A 19,249-nucleotide genomic window follows, 5' to 3' on the forward strand; every position below is an offset into this window, starting at 1 on the left:
ATTAGAGACTTGGGATGTGGCTTCAGATGTATGAAGATATCAAATAAACAATCATCTAATAAACAGCCTGGAGAATAATAATTTCATGACAAGTCGCATACTACCTCCGAGGAAGAAGAAACAAATCTATACATTCTCTAATTATGATACAATATTCCACACTCTTTTTCTTCATGTTTTAATTTGAGAACACATGCACAGACAATAAAAAGAAACGTTTTCCTAACTGTGTAGCCTTTAAATGCAAAAGTAAATCCCTCTTCAATTCTGTCAGATCTCAAAATTTCATTGACATAGCAATACCTAAGTGGTAAAAGTTTCATATTGTTTGCGCACTTAAACTCTTATTGTGTTGCTTTACTTTAACTTCTACCAAAATAAGAGCACATCTAATATTGTTTTCCTCTTTTTTGTCTAATGTTAAGCTCTTCATATCGATTCTGATATGACCTGAAGCTTCTTGTATCGTAGCTGGTAATGTTGTTATAGTCAGTGCTCAGGTGACGACAATACGCAGGGACCCTTCACGCTCACAACCCCTGTGCTGACGTGTATGGACGCCCTGGGTTTCACGCATGCGTACATCGCACGCAAGGAGTAAACCTGTCAAGGTAACTCTTAGCACGTTGCTAAAACCAGAAGCAAGACGTTCAACTCTTCGTCATAAAGCAGAATTTCAAGTTTTAAAGGAAAACATTGAATTAAAATACATGGTTGCTTTATTTATTTACAAAGGGAAAATTTAGTATATCTGGAGTCTTGATTTTGGTTAACTGTAATTTAATTTTGCGCCGTAAAAGTCCTGTAAGAACCGTTGTTTTCCGTTAATTGTTTTATTTTGAAATGGGTACCGGAAACTCTACATACGTATGAGGAGCCTTAAACAGAGGGGGAATTTTCGTCGCCACACCAACAGAGAGACCGGTGCTTTGGTTGAGTTTGACGTGGCACTCTGCTTTCACTGAGAGCAATAGACAGCGAAGAGGATTCTGCCCACTATTCAGGTAAATAATACGAACGAATTGCGGCCAGTACTGCTCACATTATTCTCTCAGATAGTTTTCTATCTGGGTTTTTATTTTTTTTACGTTTGACTTTAGTGTGCTTCAGTTGCAAATTAAAACTTTGTAATTTCCGTGTAGCTAGCAAGATGTATGTGGACATATGTGGTCATCAACGTGTTGTCATGTTTTTAATCAATACGCATTAGGCTTAATGTTATAACCAAAATGTTGCCCTAGCTATGAAGAGGCAAACTTGTGAGTCAAACTGGATCTGGATTAATGAGACGATGCTCCTTTTTTTTTAGCGTTCATAACGGTCTTTGACGTGGCATTTTTCGGAAGTTGCTGATGATCCTCACCACCAGCATTATATATCCCCCCCATGCTTTTTGGTTGCGTGAAAGGTGTCAAAATGCTTTTGTTGTGGTATTTAATGGTTTTTTTGTATATGTCAATACGCAGCTGTTGCATAGTTTTAAAAGTTTAGTGGTCTCAATCATTTTACGTCCCAAACGACAGTAGAAAATATCTCAAATTTTAAACATACAGCCAGAATAAATACAAATAGTTGGGGGAGCAATGCATCATGATTTAGGAAGTAATGTTTAAAATGCTGTTGTTGGAAATGGGCAAAGCATGTTGTTAGTCACTTGAACCAAAGATAGGCAGCTTTATCTCTCAATAAGCAATGTCAAAGGTCTGTTACACAGTGGTGTTGATTGCACAAGGTCGAATATCAGATATAGTTGGTGTGGCTTGTAAACATTTGAAACTGATTATAGAAATATAAACGCTTGGTGCTAACAATAAAATAATTGATCGGTACAGTGGAATACTAAAAGCAAATACTAAAAAAAAACTGATGAAGACAAAGATCCCAATATGTAAAAATATTCCATTTTAGAAAACCAAAGAGAAGATGCATCCAAATATCCTCTGGATTGGGTGCTGGAACTAATATTATTATTAGGCCCACCTCAGTAGGCAGAGGGACCCAGAGCTCGAAACGTCACAACAGCAAAATAAGATTCTTTATGGCAACTTTTTGGTGTGCAGATCCATTTGTTCTTTCTTCTTAAGCTTCAAGTGTTTCACCCCCACAGGTTGTCTGTCATCTTGGTATGAGAAGGCAGTGACTGCCATCCCATTAAGATGAGCCAACAGGGTTATGTAGCTGCACCCCCCTACTCCCAGGCCCAGCCAGGGATGGGGGGCTACCAAGGTGGATTTGGAGCTGGTTCTGCACCGCCCCTCTATGGACACTATGGAGGGCCCCCTCAGGCATTCAGTGCTCCACAGACAGGTACAGTGAAATTGTTCTCTCTGTCATTAGCTTGTTTGGCCCTCAGTTAACAACTTTAATATTTCAACCTAAATAATTAAATTCCAGCTCATGTCATTAGTATTAGCAAATAGCAATTTATCTCCTTTACATCAATCAACTACACAATTTCAATATGGCCTGATCTGATTATTTTCAAATAATAGGCACATAGTGTTTGTTTTTCGGAACATGAATGCTGACTCATTCTCTGCTAAATTTCTTTAATTTTAAATAATTACTGTGTTCTACCACTGAAACTGTCTGCATGTGCCAGATCAGCACAAATTTCTGGTTTCACTTTAAACGTGATGCTTGAGATAGCTACGCCTGATTGAAGTCCATGAACAAAAAACAAAAAGCTCCTCAGTAGATCTACTCATTTATTTTGGGTGTTCAGGCAAGAAGGCCAGGACAACATTGAAAATCACAATAATGCTTTCTTGACACCTACATGAAGATTCTTTATGACTAGCTGTTATTTTCAGTAGATCAACAAGTGTTGGCCTCCTGTAAAGTTTGTTTCTCACAACAGGTATGATGAAATCTCCAGTTTCCTCATCTGCTGGAATGCCACCGCCTCCGGCGTCCAGTCAGTACAGTCCAAATATCCAGCAAAATGGTGCTCATCCACAAAGGTAACAATCTACATAAAAAAAGGGGGGGGGGTGAAAGTTCACTGTGTCTGACTGCATAAAGTAAACAGTACAGATAATTGTAGCTTTCACACATCATGAAGAGTATTTACTGTTAAAGATGTACAGATTGTTGCAAAAATACTAACTGTGTTCTTATATTGCTTAGGTACCCTGCCCCACCAGCAGCGTCTGCTCCTTATGGTCAGCCCCCACACTCACCATTCAACAGCATGGCCTCGTCTGGACCTCCTCCAGCACAGCAGCTCACTAATCAGATGAGTGCTATGAACATGGGGAACTATGGTAAATTATCTATGTACTGATTTGTACTCTATGCAGATTATAAAATATGTTGATAGTTGGGGTGTGACGATCCACTCAGCTGACGAGACAAGACACGATATTGGGTTCACGGGAACAAGGCAAGATTTTAAGAAAACAAACTATATGACTGGACCAACAGACTTTTATTTAACCGAGTTGCACATGCATTTTGAAATGTTTTATTATAACTCTTTAAATGCATGATGTAAGCATTAGCTTTTAATCAACTTCTTCTTCCACAAATTGAAACTAAAACTAAAATTTAGAAAAGTTAAAACAAAATAAATAAAAAAAAATATTTCTTTCTTTTTTTTTTCAAGTGCAAACAATATTTGGTGGAAAACCAAATCAAAGTTCGACTCTGTGCAAATGGGAAAGTGCAAATAGAGCCTGACCAAGTATGTCACAACTATATTTAAGTATGACAACTGACAACTTATCAGTCACTCTACTGCCATTTATCATTTCCGCTGGGTACCCAAAAAGCTGTCAAACAAACGATTTGAAAGTGGTGGTGGCATCTTCATTGGTAATTGCTGCTTCCCATACTTCTCCTCCTCTTCTTATTTTCCTTCTCCTTCTTTAGGTTCTATCAGCCTAGACGTAGCAAAGGTGCATTACTGCCCCCACAGGTCACAAATAGAAATATGGAAAGCTCACAAATCTTGATCTCTGGAAAAAAAAAAGCCTTTTCTCACTACACTTCTTCCGTGGCATCTCCTAATTTCAGTTTTTGATTTTATAGCCCCAGGTCCCATGCAGAGCCCTCCTCCTCCAACTAGCCCTGTTGCCCAGCCGCATTTCCAAACACCACCTCCTCAAGCAATGGGTCAGCCTCCAGGGCCACAGTCACCTCCAGCAAGCATGTCGATGGCAGGTCCACCAATGGGAGTCCAGTCGATGGCAGGTCCTCCGATGGGGGGCCAGTCGATGGGGGGCCAGTCGATGGGAGGCCCTCCGATGGGGGGCCAGTCGATGGGGGGCCAGTCGATGGGAGGCCCTCCGATGGGGGGCCAGTCGATGGGGGGCCAGTCGATGGGAGGCCAGTCGATGGGAGGCCAGTCGATGGGAGGCCCTCCGATGGGAGGCCCTCCGATGGGAGGCCAGTCGATGGGAGGCCCTCCGATGACAGGCATGGGAAGACCTTTCTCTGGGCCATCACCTCCAGGCCCTGGAGGTTTTCAGCAGCCTGGTCCTGGACCTGCTGGTTCTCCAGGATATCCACAGCAAGCAGGTACAAAGTTTAAATGCTGTAGTCAAAGGTATCTGTTATGTGGAAACTCTATTTCTGAGATCATCTTCCATAACTCTCAAGTCAAATCGGTTTTATTTATTTAGACCAGTGTCATCAATGATTAAAGCAATCACCAAGGGAAAAAAAGAAGTCTCAAAATCACATGAGACACAAGTGCATGGCACCTGAGATGAGCATTTCCCTTCGATCTGAGAAGCTGGGGGTGTGTCTGCATGATGGCCTAATTGACAGATCTCAGATCAGCTCGAATTAAACACAATGCTCAAACACTGCAAACAGCTTAGATATGAAACTCCAAAATAACACTGCATATATTGGATATTTTGGTCACCTTCCAGCTTTGAAATAAGACACCAACATGTTTAAATTGTGCAACTTACTATTTTCATGGCGTGTAAATCCTGCTGAGCACTTAGCAGAGATATCAGGACAGTTTAAGCACACCAGCAGGGAAGGGAGAGCCTCAGTCCGCAGCAGCGTATTGGTGTATTTCTTCAAATTTGTTCAATTGCAGCTGATTTGTTAAACCCAAGATTTGTAAAACTACCAGTGGAAATATTAAACGGGTGTTGGTGGTGATTCTCACCTCTCTATCACTGTGGCTCTCCACAAAATCTGTCCACTGAGTGTCCACTCATCATAGTTACTACTGAAACTTCAGTTCTCTAAGTTGGACATCTACATCTACATCTCGGTACGGCCCAGTGGGAAGTTGTTTTGTTGGTGGACTTTATGTGAAAGTCTACATTCTTCACTTGTGGTGCCTGAAGGTTCGTATTACTGCCATCTGAAGTTATCACTAAGTTTTTATGGTCTACACGTCCTCCGGCCAAAGTTTGCAGCTCCCAAAGAAAAAAATAAAAATAAAAAAATCTAAAACCCCGCAGCAAAATTGGAAGATGAGACAGAATTACCAGTGTGTTTGTGGAGAAATACACCATCACTCATTTTTACTGGCTCAAGACATAATTGAGAGTGATAACTTTAGTATGCCTTTACTGTACAGGTCAGTTTGGGGGGCACATGGCTGGGCCCCAACCAGGCTTGCCAGGGTCCTTCCCTGGAATGCCAGGTGGACTGGCTGGCCCACCTCAGAAGAAACTGGATCCTGACTCTATCCCAAGCATAGTGAGTAGCCCATTAATCCTTCACCGACTGCCTACTTTCCCATATATTTCCCACATTTCCTGTCAGAGCCAACCCATTTATTCCTGGCAAAGTTATGAACACCTGTACATATATCTATTGTATTACCTGATTAGAATCTACACACAATGTTTCTGCTCTAGATCCAAGTTATCGAAGACGACAAAGCAAAGCAAGGGGGACAGGTCTTCAGCACAAACATCAGAGGACAGGTCCCGCCTCTCGTCACCACTGACTTCACAGTTCAGGATCAAGGTAAATGAAGAAAATGACGGAACTACTGTGAGAAGTTAAAATGTTTGTAGTTGATGAACATCTTTAACCATCAACAGGCTCATCTTCAGTTTTTTATGAAAGAAAATTTTGATACAGAGAAAAAGAAGCTCTGCTTTAACCTAATCAGCGCGGGGAAGTTATTTCAGAAATTTACGTTGCCTGTTGAGGCGTTCATTTGCAAAATTCTGACCTTGATTGTTGTGGTGAGGATGCAAAGGCTTTCTATTAATGAGTCATATTTGAGAAGGTGTGGCTTCCTCTCATTTCTCTACCTTGTTAGTCCCATATTCTGCTAAATCATCCTGAAGTATTTTTTTTTGTCTTTTTCTTTTGCAGCCAAACAGGGACTTTGATTAGCCTTTTTAGAGCTATGCCTTAAGGAGTTCTCTCAGAAGGTTTTTAGTCTTCCAGGTCAACTCGTCCTGCTTCACTCCTGTTAGCTGTCATGTCTCCTTCTTACATAATGAACTGGGAAAAAAGGCAACCTAAAAACGCACTGCGATCTTTTTTTACTGTCCTCTCTTGCTTTGTGGGCGTCCGTTATTTATGGTTTGAAAATATTTGGCAGCTGCATTGGAGAGCCTGTGGCTTCTGATGTTTGGTAGACAGTTTAAGGAGTCTGTCTATTAATGCCTATTGATTGATTATTATTGATTAACTGTTCATAAAAGAAGTTTGAAGTAAGGGTGCCTAAACTTCTTCAGGTCTTTTTGTGTCTGCAACCTGTGTGGTTATTGTCAAACGTATCATTGTTTTGTGCCAATCGTTGCACTATATGTCCTTAATATTTCCAGTGCATAGAGTTTCTTCACAGTTTTAAAGATCATCAATCTCTCGTAATTTAAAATGACTCTTTTACCTGTCTGTCTATCTGTCAAGGCTAATGGTTGATAGTAGAATTGTGCTCCGTCGTGATAAAAAGATTACCGATGCTTGTCTTTGTCACCGCAGGAAATGCCAGTCCCAGGTTCATGCGCTGCACCTCCTACTCACTACCGTGCACTGCTGAACTGGCCAAACAGTGCCAAGTGCCTCTGGCTTCCATCATTAAACCCTTTGCCAATTTGCCAAAAAATGAGGTAAGTCACGCTTTTGCTTTCAAGTTGCGTCATCGAAAGAACGAAAGTTTGGTTATATGAACGATGCAAAACGATGTGCCACGGCTCTGTAACCTGAAATAAAAGTCAAAGGCTGCTGTTATCTCTTCTGTCTCCCTCAGTGTTCGTGTTGGTCAACCATTCATCGCACGCTCAAGCATTTCTTTCCACAGATGACTCTGTGTTTTTCAGATATACATTGTCATCACAGCAGTGACTCATGAGACTGTTTTTATGTAGCAGGAGCACTAAGTTGCAGTATCTCCCATGAGGGGAGTTCTTTTTTTCCCTCATTTTATGAAGCCTCCGTTGGTTTTCTGTTCTAATGGCCTATGTGGCTATTGGATACACGTTGGAACTTGCTTTTATAAAACAAATATCAAAATGTAAAAATGCAGTGGTTTCATATACTTTGGAGTATATGGTTAGTCCCTCTGTGATAGAGGTCCCAGTGCGCCACAAAAGTTCATCTGTCTTGTGAATGACCTCCTTTTGGATCATGTGTGTTCCAAGACTCCTCCACTCGACGTTTCTCAGGCACCAGCTGGCCTTTTTAGGCAATGTTAGCTTTCTCTCATCTGGCTTTTAGACTAATTAGCTAATGTCAGATCTGCTGGGACCACTGAAGAAGATATGTGGTTTATACAAAAGGTATCAAACTTAAGAGCTCACATATCTGCACTAGAAATTTAAGAATCGGTGCTCTGAGTTTATACATGGCTCAGAAGAGCATACAGTAGTGAATAAATGTTATTTTATTGCTTTATAAAAATGCTTTTAATCTCCCTTCTGAAGTTTCCGGCCAAATAATAAACCTGCTTGCTCCCTCGCCTGGATGCAGTCGAGCTCATTTGAAGCGAATCTTTTCAGTTTATGTTGTTTCAAAGCCAGCAGAGAGCCTTAAACAGTGAAAAGAAAAGTCTCTGTCATCAGCAGGCCCTACATATGGTGCTCAGTTCCAGTAACCTGGCGTCCAAAACAGCTGCATGCGAATCATTTACATGCCACAGTAAATAATGTTCTGTATATATAAGTGCAGTGTGTATTGTTTGGGTGTCATGGAACCACAGAGGACTCAGACAGATGAAGGATATTGTAACAAGGGAGTGCATATGCGAGTGCAGCAGTTTTGGACTGTTGAAGATATGAGAGGCAGGATTTCTTGGACACTTAAAGTCTTCTAGAAAAGGAAATAAACCGTAACAGACTGTATATCATGTCAGAGCTGATGTTCAGACCTTATACAGTATCTACTGCAGTCACGCTACTCTACTGTCGGGATAGCAACTTGAATTATGTTGTTAAAAGCTTCACAGTATTCTTAAATATCTGGTTTTCTGAAGAATACAGTTAATCGGATACAATTAATCCAAAATTCTGCTGCACACAGGCTTACTAAGACCAATGGGAGCAGACGTTGCATCTTCAGTCTTTACACCAGTTACCTGCTGGATTTTGTATTAGTTTATCAGACTTTGATCAGACCACTCTGATCAGCCACCGCAACAGCGCCTTTTAGAGGATGTGAGAGTAGCTGAAATTACTGAGACTGTAAACACAAAATGATCATCTTATTTAAGAAATTGTTCTATTTTACCAAATCAAAAATGTGTCTGAAGGACACGTATGTCATCCTTACTATTTACATTGTATCAGTAAATATGATATTCCAATAATTACATTGTGTTCTATTAATCTTCATGCTGTTTGATTGGATTAACTTGATATGTCCTCGCGCAGACTCCTCTGTATGTCGTGAATCACGGTGAGACGGGTCCAGTCCGCTGCAATCGATGCAAGGCCTACATGTGTCCTTACATGCAGTTCATCGATGGCGGCCGTCGCTTCCAGTGCGCTTTCTGCAACTGCGTCAATGAAGGTATAGTATGAGGCGAAAAATGCTGAGATCCTGAAAGTAAGACAAATCCACTGTGTTCAGCCAGAGATGGAATTTCATTCAATTCTCCCACTGTAGTGCCCGTCTTCTACTTCCAACACCTTGACCACATGGGCCGGAGGGCGGACTTCTATGAGAAGCCTGAACTTTCCCTGGGGTCCTATGAGTTTGCTGCCACTCTGGACTACTGCAAGGTACATAATAACTTCTCATTCTTCCACCGGTATTAAAGGCACATTATACAGATAAGTTTAAGTTAACCAGAACAATAGAGACAAGAAGTTATATTCAGTGATTGTTTTTTCTGTGTATGGACGACCTGACTGATAGAGAAATTATAATTAATTTATCATAAATAGTGTGTTGCTTGAAGTGTGTTTGATACTGCATGAGATTTTTTTCTCCAGCACCGCAGGGCTTATTTTTCTCAGGGATCTCTGTTAAAAGGCACCCTGCATTATTCCGCCTGAGCTCATAACATCAAACCTTTTAGCTCCCTCAAAATTAGAGACATTGACAAGACAGAGATCCAAATCAGCTGTGTATCCATGTAAACAGCTGTGGAGTGTCATGTAAGTTGGCAAAGCTGTGTCACTCTACTGGCCTATTTCTGTTCTGTTTATGAGGGCTTATAAACAACCTCTGCAGGCAGGTTCATAAACCGAAATCCTGTGAGGTGAGTGTCTTGTCATGGATTGTAGCTGTGGAAACATAACAGTAACTGCCAAGCCCCCCACATGCTGTATTGCTATTGCTGTTTTTTTTTCTTTTTTTTTTTTTTTGAGGAATACATGCACTCTCTACAGCTGAAACGCATATGAACATGTATTTGGTGTTTCATATAAAATCATAGAAACTTGAAGTGAAAAACAGAAACTCTGACCCACAGTTGGTGCAAATCTCAATCTACGGTTAAGACCTTAAACTGAGAATGAATGAAGAAAAAAGTGTTGGCTCATCACTTCCACGAGGAGCTTTTTTTTTTTTTTTTCCTTGATTTATTTTTTTCTTTTTTGCCGTCACAGCAAGGAGAGATTAAAATGACCTTTTCCTCCCACACAGAACAACAAGATTCCGAATCCCCCTGCCTTCATCTTTATGATTGATGTGTCCTATCACAACATCAAAAGTGGCCTGGTCAAACTGATATGTAATGAGCTGAAGACTCTCCTGGAGAAGCTGCCCAGGTAAACATGATCAAAGAAAAGGGAAAAGTAATAGAAAGATGGTAAGTATCGGCCGTTATGACCTCCAGGGATCTGTGCAACTGGGCTCCTCCAGTATAATCACTTTCCCATACACATAACATTCTCAGCATATCCATCATGAGCTACAATCTGTTTAAAATGTAAAGCCATGAAACAAATCAGACGCAATATATTACTTCTAAAAATAGGGCGCTTCTAAAGTTCTAAAGATCAAAACCAACCATTTGGAGGGGGCCAAAAAAGTGAAAATGCTGGGAAACGGCACATCTAACAAAAACTTTGTTTGTGGTGAAAACACACTCTGGAGGCCAGGTTTTGATTTATCTCAGAGGAGAGGATGATGTACTTCACCTGGTTACTCCTAAAATAACTTTCCTCTCTCTATCTTGTTAGATCCATCAAAAATATATCCTTACTTGTGCGCTGCCATGACCTCATCCTTTAAAAACTTAGCGCGGTCCTACTCAAGATAAGTCCCCCTTCAGCTGTTTTTGACTCAACTTTTGTTTTGCGCAGGCATTAAATTAAACCTACTGGACACCTTGCATATTTTACATGGCCTGTGTAATTTGGTGGTTTTTGCCAAAATGTGTGTTTAATTCATCCAAGATTGAGCCTGAGCCCGGTTTAAGTAAATCCAGATGTCGACCAAGTCTTCACATGACATTATTTTCTTTTTAACCACTGCCTGGTTTGAGATGGAGCATGTAGAATATGCCCTTCTGAATCTGTTTCGTCCAACACCGCCTGTATCTCATGCTCACAGAGTTGAGTTTAACCAGCAGCAGAGTCTCTTTAAAAAGTTTTCGAAGTACGTGTTCTCAGTCACATCACATGCACTTTGGTCTGTCAGGAAGATTTAAGTAGAGAGACGTAGAAACGGCTGTTGGCACTGTCTGCGAGGTATGCTTTTAAATCACTAGCATGATGACAGGTTCAGTGTACCTATCAGTTCCTCACCTTAATCCTCAGTGTTCTAGTACATATCAGGAGATATTCTGACCTTCAACTCTCTATGTAGTACTTTTTGAGTATCTGCAGTGCCTGCAGATGAGCGACAGCGAGTCAACTGTAATAGTAAGAGAAAAGATGGAGAGAAGAATTGAACAAAGGAGGCAGGCGTGATGAGTCAACATGAAGTTTGTAAACCTGTAACACAAATTCATTCCTTTTTTTTCTCATCAGGGAGGAAGGTGTGGAAAGTTCAGCTATAAAAGTGGGATTTGTTACCTACAACAAGGTGCTCCACTTCTACAACGTGAAGAGCGCTTTGGCCCAGCCGCAGATGATGGTGGTGTCAGACACGGCTGAGATGTTCGTCCCACTGCTCGATGGCTTCCTTGTCAACTACCAGGAATCAAAGGCCGTCATCTACAAGTAAGAAGCATTTTAACGATGTGTGCAACGTGCCGTAACGGTTTGTGTGGTATGATGTGTGTTTTTTCCTTTGCCGTTTTAGTACTCCTTCATTTTCTTTTCTATGTAAGCCCTTTAGCACTGCTAGGATTTGATCCAGTTGTGCTGCACATGTGCAGTAACAATAGAGACGTATTCTGCAATCTTGCTTTCTTGCGGAGGGCAAATTATTTTATTTGGTTTAGAAGTTAACTTTGCTTCTGTGAAGACATTGAGGCATGTCTTTTTTCACCAGGACACGTGAAAAGAAAAACATTTTAGTTAGTTTAGGTGTAAGGACCTCAGACCAAACTAGAACTGTTTCCTTTTTTTTTTTCCCCCTCCAGCCTCCTGGATCAGATCCCCGACATGTTTGCAGACACCAACGAGAGTGAAACGGTCTTTGCCCCCGTCATCCAGGCCGGCATGGAGGCATTCAAGGTTAGCTGCAGGGGGACAGCTGTTAGCCTGTCATGAGAGACAGTGCAGCCTCCTGGAAACATATGTGGTTGCTTTGGGTTTGAAATGGACAAACGTGTGAAGAGTCGCATATCATTGCTCAGAAAGAGGCTTCTGTATTTGTCTCATGAGCAGTTTTTTATTTTATTTTAATCAATAAAAGTGTTCTATGAACTTAAGTGATTTGAATCTAAAACAAGGGGCTGCAGCAAACTCTGCAAGACAGTTTCCATTTTACAGTCTTCCAGATAAACAGCGTTGCTTTTGCCAACATTGGAAGTGAAGTCCATTTAGTTCAGAAAGTTGTTATCTTCCCAGTGTGTGTTTTGTTTACCCAAAGTCCAACAAGCCGTTCCTGTGATATGAGATCAGTGTTAAAGCTCACGACTCAGAGAAAGTTCACGCAACTTTTAATTGGAAGCAGTTGTAATATTACACAACAGCACATAGTCGGTGACTAATTTGTTTGTTCCTGCCTGTTTACGGTTAAATGTGCCACTTTTTGGGGTATTTTATGTAGTTGGAAAATAAGTAAGAAAGTAAAGCTTAGGTGAATAAAGTTCAGTATTAGAATATTTTTAGAGACTGAACTTTATTAAAAGATTGAAACGACACACCAGGAAGGAATGACGAATCACCTCAGTGAGATCCTCTTTGGAAATAGTTTTTGATTTTTTTTCTCTCCTTCTAGGCAGCGGAATGCAGCGGAAAGCTCTTCATCTTCCACTCGTCCATGCCAACCGCTGAGGCTCCGGGCAAACTGAAGAACAGAGATGACAAAAAGTTGGTCAACACTGACAAAGAGAAAGTGAGTGGCTCTTCGTGTTCATTTAGCTTGAGCTGTGCAGCTTTTTCTGAGCTGGCAGCTGTGGACTGAGGGAAAACATGCATGTCTGGGCTCAGCCTACTTACAGTAAGCACAGGGACTTGTTGCTTTTTTATGACATGATAAAATGCTAGTTACTTTTCTTTTTTGTGGGGAAGGTTGTATCAAAATGCTTCTTTATTTTTTTTTTTAAAATAAACGCCTATTAGCACAACAACCTGTAGTTCTCATCTGCAGTCTTGGATTATTCTGAAAGTGTGTCATAAAGTGCAGTAGGCGCTACCTTTAAGCTTCATCTAAAATCTGAGAATACTCCCAAAGGGGATTCCTGACTTATCTAAGACTGATTTCTCTTTATCTGTCCATAGACCCTGTTCCAGCCACAGAAGGGTGTGTTCGAGCAGCTTTCTAAAGAGTGTGTGGCACAGGGCTGTTGTGTGGATCTCTTCCTTTTCCCCAGCCAATATGTGGATTTGGCCACCATGGCTGATGTGCCTTCTCACACTGGAGGCTCTGTCTACAAGTACAACAACTTCCAGGTAGCTGCCATGCCAACTGGCATTTTGCATAGAGCTCTCTCACAAAGGTGATGTCATCAGCAAGCGCCACATGCTACATTTCATCTTTCATTGTCAAGTAATTTCCCAAAGAAGTCATAATTTAACACAGTTGCAGCCTAATAAAAGCGAGCCGGATCCGGAGTTTGAGAGAGCACATGCAGTCTAATATAGGACTGTCTCGAAGGAATAATGCAACAAGCATGGGAAGTTGCTCCAAACTGTACAGACCACAGACTAAAGCAACAGAGTTCCACACACAGTATAAGCCTACAGTAAATAACTTTATGAATATGTTTCTAAGACCCAGTCTTGTTTCTAGTATTTTATTTTTGCCTTATGTAGCATAATTCTAATAAATCGCCTCTCTTGGTGTTGCACAGAGTTAAGATGCACTCATTTACCACTTTTCCTTGACCTGAAACCAATCCGTGCCATTGCTGTTATTTGCTGGGTCACAGATGGAGGCAGATGGGGAGCATTTCCTGAGAGACCTGAGGAAAGACGTACAGAAGAGCATCGGATTTGATGCCATTATGCGTGTTCGTACCAGTACAGGTAAGAAACAAAACCCATATGTTCAGATGAAGCGGAAAGAGTTGGCTCCCAGGATTTTCCATTACAGTTTGTGTGTGTGTGTGTGTGTGTGTGCCATCCCTCAGGCTTCAGAGCCACAGACTTCTATGGTGCCATTCATATGAACAACACCACAGATATAGAGATGGCAGCTGTAGATTGTGACAAGGCCGTGACGGTAGAATTCAAGCATGATGACGCGCTCAGCGAGGAGACGGGGGCGCTCATTCAGGTACGTGTCGTTTCAACTTTGGGAAACAAAAACGTGTTTGCAATTGATTTATTTGATTAGCCCTCATGTTCTGACCCTTTTTTTCCCAGTGTGCCCTGCTGTACACCACCATCAGCGGGCAGCGACGACTCCGCATCCACAACCTCAGCCTGAACTGCAGTTCTCAGCTGTCTGAGTTGTACAAGAGCTGCGAGACTGACTCGCTCATCAACTTCTTTGCCAAATCAGGTAAGTTTCCACTTCCATTTTATTTTGGTAAACTTGAGAAGTATGGTGCAAAAGAACCCCAAAAAACAGACAAAATGAAAACTAATGAGGAGCCTGCGGAGGCTATTTCTTTGCCGAAGCGGGATGCTGTCTGGTCTGATCCGGAAACTGTGAGGTGGGAAATGAAGAGGGCCACGAACCGAGCAAACGACCACCTCAGCTGCTGTTTGAGCTGGGAGTTGGCAGGCTGAGGCTGTTTATGATCAGGCACTGTGGATTTTTTTTTAAATGGCGAAAATGGATCCTTTTTTGGATCTTCAACTGACGACATGACATTTAACATTAAGCAGTGCATGCAGGAACAAGCAACAAGGGAGTCATTCCATAGTTGATTATATAGCAGGGGAGCCGCATAGTTTGTTGACATACTCAACTATGAGCTGACCTTTGTTGAATTTACCACATGTATCTCCTAATATTCTATCAATGCTCAGGGAATTATAAGCAAAAATAACTTGTGGAAATAAGGACCACGTGTTTCACATGATACTGCTACTTCTCTCCTCCCTTTTAAGCCCTTTACTTTTGTCCTCACTGACCTTTTTTGTCTCCTTTTCATAAACCAGCTGCTTAGTCCTTCTGCTCACATTTCTTATTTTGTATTGTACTTACCTACTGTCCTCTCCACTTCAGCTTACCGTGCCATATTGAACCAGCCTGTGAAGAATGTCAGGGAAATCCTGGTCAACCAGACAGCCCACATGCTGGCCTGCTACAGGAAGAACTGTGCCAGCCCCTCAGCCGCCAGCCAGGTCTATATATATATAGATAGATATATATATAAATATGTATCCATATATGGGACTTTACATCGGTCAAAAATTAACAGTTCACTTTTGTCCATCCGTAGCTTATCCTTCCTGATGCCATGAAAGTGTTCCCAGTTTACATGAACAGCCTGATGAAAACGGCTCCTCTGGTGGGCAGCACAGAGCTCCCCACAGACGACAGGGCCCACCAAAGGCTGTCGGTCATGGGCATGGGGGTGGAGGACACGCAGCTGCAGCTATACCCGCGCCTAATTCCAATGGTAGGACGTGAATAGCACTAAATAAATAATAAGAACTCATCAGAACTGGCTAACTGAGCCCTGCACTGTACCTTCTTTCCCCAGCACAACTTGGACGTTAACAGCGAGGTGGCGCCTGTACCTGTGCGCTGCTCAGAGGAGCGTCTCGCAGACTCTGGCATGTTCCTGCTGGAGAACGGCCACGCCATGTTTCTGTGGCTGGGCCAAGCGTGCCCACCAGACCTCATCCAGAGCATCTTCAACCTGCCCTCCCTCGCACACTTGCAAGGACACATGGTCAGAATGAATTTGATCACACTGCAGATAAAATAGTTTCTGCTTGCAGAGATATCAGATGAGACGGTTAATCTCTTTGGTGCCTGGCAGAACTACATTATGCCAGGAGAATGTCTGTATGTCTATTTAGTTGTGTTTGATTTAGTGTTTAGTTTTTCTTACACTTCACACATGGTTTGAACCAATGTTACTGATTCTTTTGTTTAGATTTGACCCTTATTTTATTTTTCAGAGTACGTTGCCAGAGCTAGACAACCCCTTGTCGAAGAAGGTCAGATTGATCATCTGCGACCTTCTTGAGAAGCGGCCAAATTCTATGCAGGTAACATTTGTAACACAGCAACACCCTTTGAAAATCCTTTTGAAAAACCATTTTCCTTATTTGTTATAAGATGTTACTTGAAAAGAGAACACGCTGAAGCTTTTTTTGAGGTCTGCTGCCCTCTAGTGGAACTGATGAGGAAACGCACTGCCCCAAAACTGCCACAACATTACAGATACATAATTGCCGTGTATCTGCAGAGCGCGTTTAATCAACTCAAGAATGCAAACCCTATCACTGATTAATGGTCCTCTTACACTGCAGGACCACTGCTGCTGTGAAGTTAAAATCAAGCATACACAATTATTACAATAATAATATAATATATTCTGATTATTGAATGCTTTTTTTTAAGTTTGAGGACTTGAGTCCAAAAAAAAATTACTTTAAATAGTTAAGACAGTAAACTTAAACTGATATAACATTTACAGTTTAATTTTATTTATTTAATTCTGCATATTTGAGTTAAAATGAAGACAAAAAGACATTTTACTTTTATCTTGACATCTCAGACCTCGTTTTCAGGGCTTAAGGCTTGTCTGCTGTCATTACGACGAAAGGGATGGTGACGGATAGTTCATAGATTTGTAAAAGCTCTGATTCCATAACCATTTATCAACAATCTGCAGCCATTGGCTTGTATTGAGCTGGAGCCTGCCTCGTCCACTCTTGACAGGCCACCAGTCTGTTACAGAGCTAACGAGAAAGACTCAATCTTCTTCCTATGAGGTGACGGTGGTAATGACTGCAACACCATACCCTGCCTTACACGTATGAATAGAAGGCTGTAAGAAGATGGCACAAGCATTCTCAGTTAGCCGTGTCCTCACTTTGTAGAGAAGTCATTTAGAGCTAACTGGAACAGCAAGAGGTCAAGTTGAGAGAAGTGCTCAGAGGGTTATTGTTGGTTTTCCTGTGCAGTGACACACAAATGGCAACAGAGGAAAATGCTTTCATGTTTGCAAATGAATTTGCAACCAGCCTGAAGCATTTTTGAGGAAAAATGTGGATCGATGAGGTTAAAATAGAACTTTTTGGCTGCAGTGAGCAAAGATATGTTTAGAGAGGAGCAGGCGCTGAATTTGATTCTTAGACCACCTCAGCATGGGAGCGAATCGTGATTTTGGGGTTGTGTTGCAGCCGGATGAGGAAAGAATGGATTCAGTTAAATACAAAACCATTTCTGAAGCAGTCGCCAATAAAAGGCCGAGGATGAGACGCCTCAAAATCCATAACATCCAAGTTTAAGAGGCGATAGATCCAAACAGCTGTAAATCCAAGACCACCTGGGTTTCTCACAGAATTAAAAGCCTTTTTGGAGAAAGAAGGAGAATGTTATGTATTACCAAATAAGTGTTTACAAGCTGTGATCCCTGCCAAATGAGCTGTTAGCAAGCGTTGATCGTAGTGGGTGCGAACTTGTGCTCAGGGATGTTTCTTATATTGCAATTCCAAAGCTGTGAAAAACAGGAATATTTTGTTTTGCTAAAAATAATTAAGAAATGTTCCACATTTGATTTTATGCCCCACATTGTGTCCTGATGTTTGAATACCACTGTATTGTTCTAATTCCATGGATTAGCATGCAACTTAAAGCAAAGCAAAGTGAAGCTTAAAAAAACGGAAGAAGTTTGGAAGTCATTGTGCTGGAAGAAAATGTGAAACTTCACACTTTACCCTTTTATTCTGCCCTGCTCAGCTTCAGATTGTGAGGCAGAAAGACAAACCGGAGATGCTGTTCCGTCAGTTCTTGGTGGAGGATAAAGGCTTGCACGGCGGAGCTTCCTACATGGACTTCCTTTGCTACGTTCACAGAGAGATCAGGCAGCTGCTTTCTTAACCTGCCCTGCTTTGCCTCCGTTTCCTCCTCCCGACTGGCCTGGGAGGAAGACGGCATCTAATGGACCGTGCGTAGAGCTCACAGGGTCAGTCTCGGTAGGTTTGATTTAGATGTTAAAGATGATTCACACAGAGTTTCACAAAGACTTCTGAAAAGAAATCGAGTCGGTGAGAGCCTTTTCAGAATCCTTAGCCCAAAGCTGCCTTTGGCATCGTTTGATATAGACACGATATGATGCTCAAATGACCATTGTTCACTTAGGGAGCTTTCTAAGAAATCTGGGGCAATGAATTGGACAGCGTTTCCTGTTTATACACTTAGTGTGATGGACTGACTGGAAAGACTTCATTGCCTGAGGCTGAAAGAGATTTTGGCAATTGGCCTGTTGTCATGAGCAATACAAAATCCACTGTGTATTCGATTAGTTAAAATTTTCTCATTTTACTTACTCAGTACATTTATATGGTCTGGATTCCACAAAGGGTTATTTATGAGCTTACTGTAGGACTTCTTTGTTAACTTACAAGAAGACAAAGCATGTATGGAGTCTCCGTAAATAACTTTAAATGCTCAAAGAATACTAACCTATAAAAACACCGATATCACTCTTTTGGCTGGGGGTGCATTATCAAAAACGGTGAAGCAGACCACTGGCTGCAAGGACTGAAAATCGGTCCTGTTGTTACACCAAGAGTGTGCCAATGTGTCTGATTCACACATGCCCCCACCTAAAGTCAGATTCTTTGACCATTTATGGCCGAGTTTCTGTCTTCACGGTGATGCAGACAGCATTTTTGTTTTAATGTTCCGACTCCACAACAAAGTGAACACAGCTGCTGTTCAACTGTGGAACGACCAACTGTGTGTCCTGACGGAAGAAAAGGCAAACAAAGGACTGAATAAAACAAAAACAAAAGGCATCGGAAGAGAAAAGGTTTAGTTTTTTTCATTTGTTCAAGCATCAGTGATTCTCTCAACTGTCCGTCTGGAGCACTGCAACATTTTATTGGTAGGAATTAAAAGCAGTTCAACTTCATCAAAATGCCCAAAATCACACTTTGCCAAAGTGTAAATGAGATAATTACAATGATTAAACTGGATAATCTTTTAGTTAGCTCGTCTTCAGTGTGAAATAAGTTTACCGTTTGATCAGCACATTTCATCAAATCTTATGTAGGAGGATTATATTTAACATTTCTGTCACAAGTGTCAGTACTGTACAGTTATAGCATCATCCTGTAACACATTGCTTGTTTTTATACAGGTACCTTCTTCTGCTTAATTCATGTTATTCATCTGATAA

General features: G+C 41.4%; 1 protein-coding gene across 1 annotated transcript; it reads left to right on the forward strand.

Annotated features, from left to right (window-relative positions):
- The first annotated feature begins 902 nt into the window (after positions 1-902).
- sec24d (SEC24 homolog D, COPII coat complex component) lies at positions 903-18,866 on the forward strand. The gene is made up of 23 exons (XM_072376354.1): positions 903-1,004; positions 2,108-2,307; positions 2,861-2,963; positions 3,130-3,266; positions 4,033-4,521; positions 5,549-5,670; positions 5,832-5,943; positions 6,916-7,043; positions 8,802-8,940; positions 9,037-9,152; positions 10,021-10,145; positions 11,352-11,543; positions 11,909-12,002; positions 12,712-12,828; positions 13,215-13,385; positions 13,865-13,961; positions 14,066-14,211; positions 14,301-14,439; positions 15,112-15,230; positions 15,329-15,508; positions 15,593-15,784; positions 16,017-16,106; positions 17,806-18,866. The coding sequence occupies exons 2-23, from the start codon at positions 2,157-2,159 to the stop codon at positions 17,944-17,946; spliced, it is 3,300 nt and encodes a 1,099-aa protein (XP_072232455.1). The 5' UTR covers positions 903-1,004; positions 2,108-2,156; the 3' UTR covers positions 17,947-18,866.
- The last annotated feature ends 383 nt before the right edge of the window (positions 18,867-19,249 follow it).

The sequence above is a fragment of the Leuresthes tenuis genome, unplaced genomic scaffold (genome assembly GCF_036924035.1).
Source record: "Leuresthes tenuis unplaced genomic scaffold, fLeuTen1.0.hap1 SCAF_22, whole genome shotgun sequence".
Taxonomy (NCBI): Eukaryota; Metazoa; Chordata; class Actinopteri; order Atheriniformes; family Atherinopsidae; genus Leuresthes; species Leuresthes tenuis.

Bases quoted from the DNA above. Each gene is read 5' to 3' on its own strand.
- sec24d (XM_072376354.1), top strand. From the start codon at position 2,157: ATGAGCCAACAGGGTTATGTAGCTGCACCCCCCTACTCCCAGGCCCAG. The intron at 2,964-3,129 runs GTAACAATCTAC...TATATTGCTTAG, and splicing joins AATGGTGCTCATCCACAAAG to GTACCCTGCCCCACCAGCAG. The intron at 8,941-9,036 runs GTATAGTATGAG...CTCCCACTGTAG, and splicing joins CTGCAACTGCGTCAATGAAG to TGCCCGTCTTCTACTTCCAA.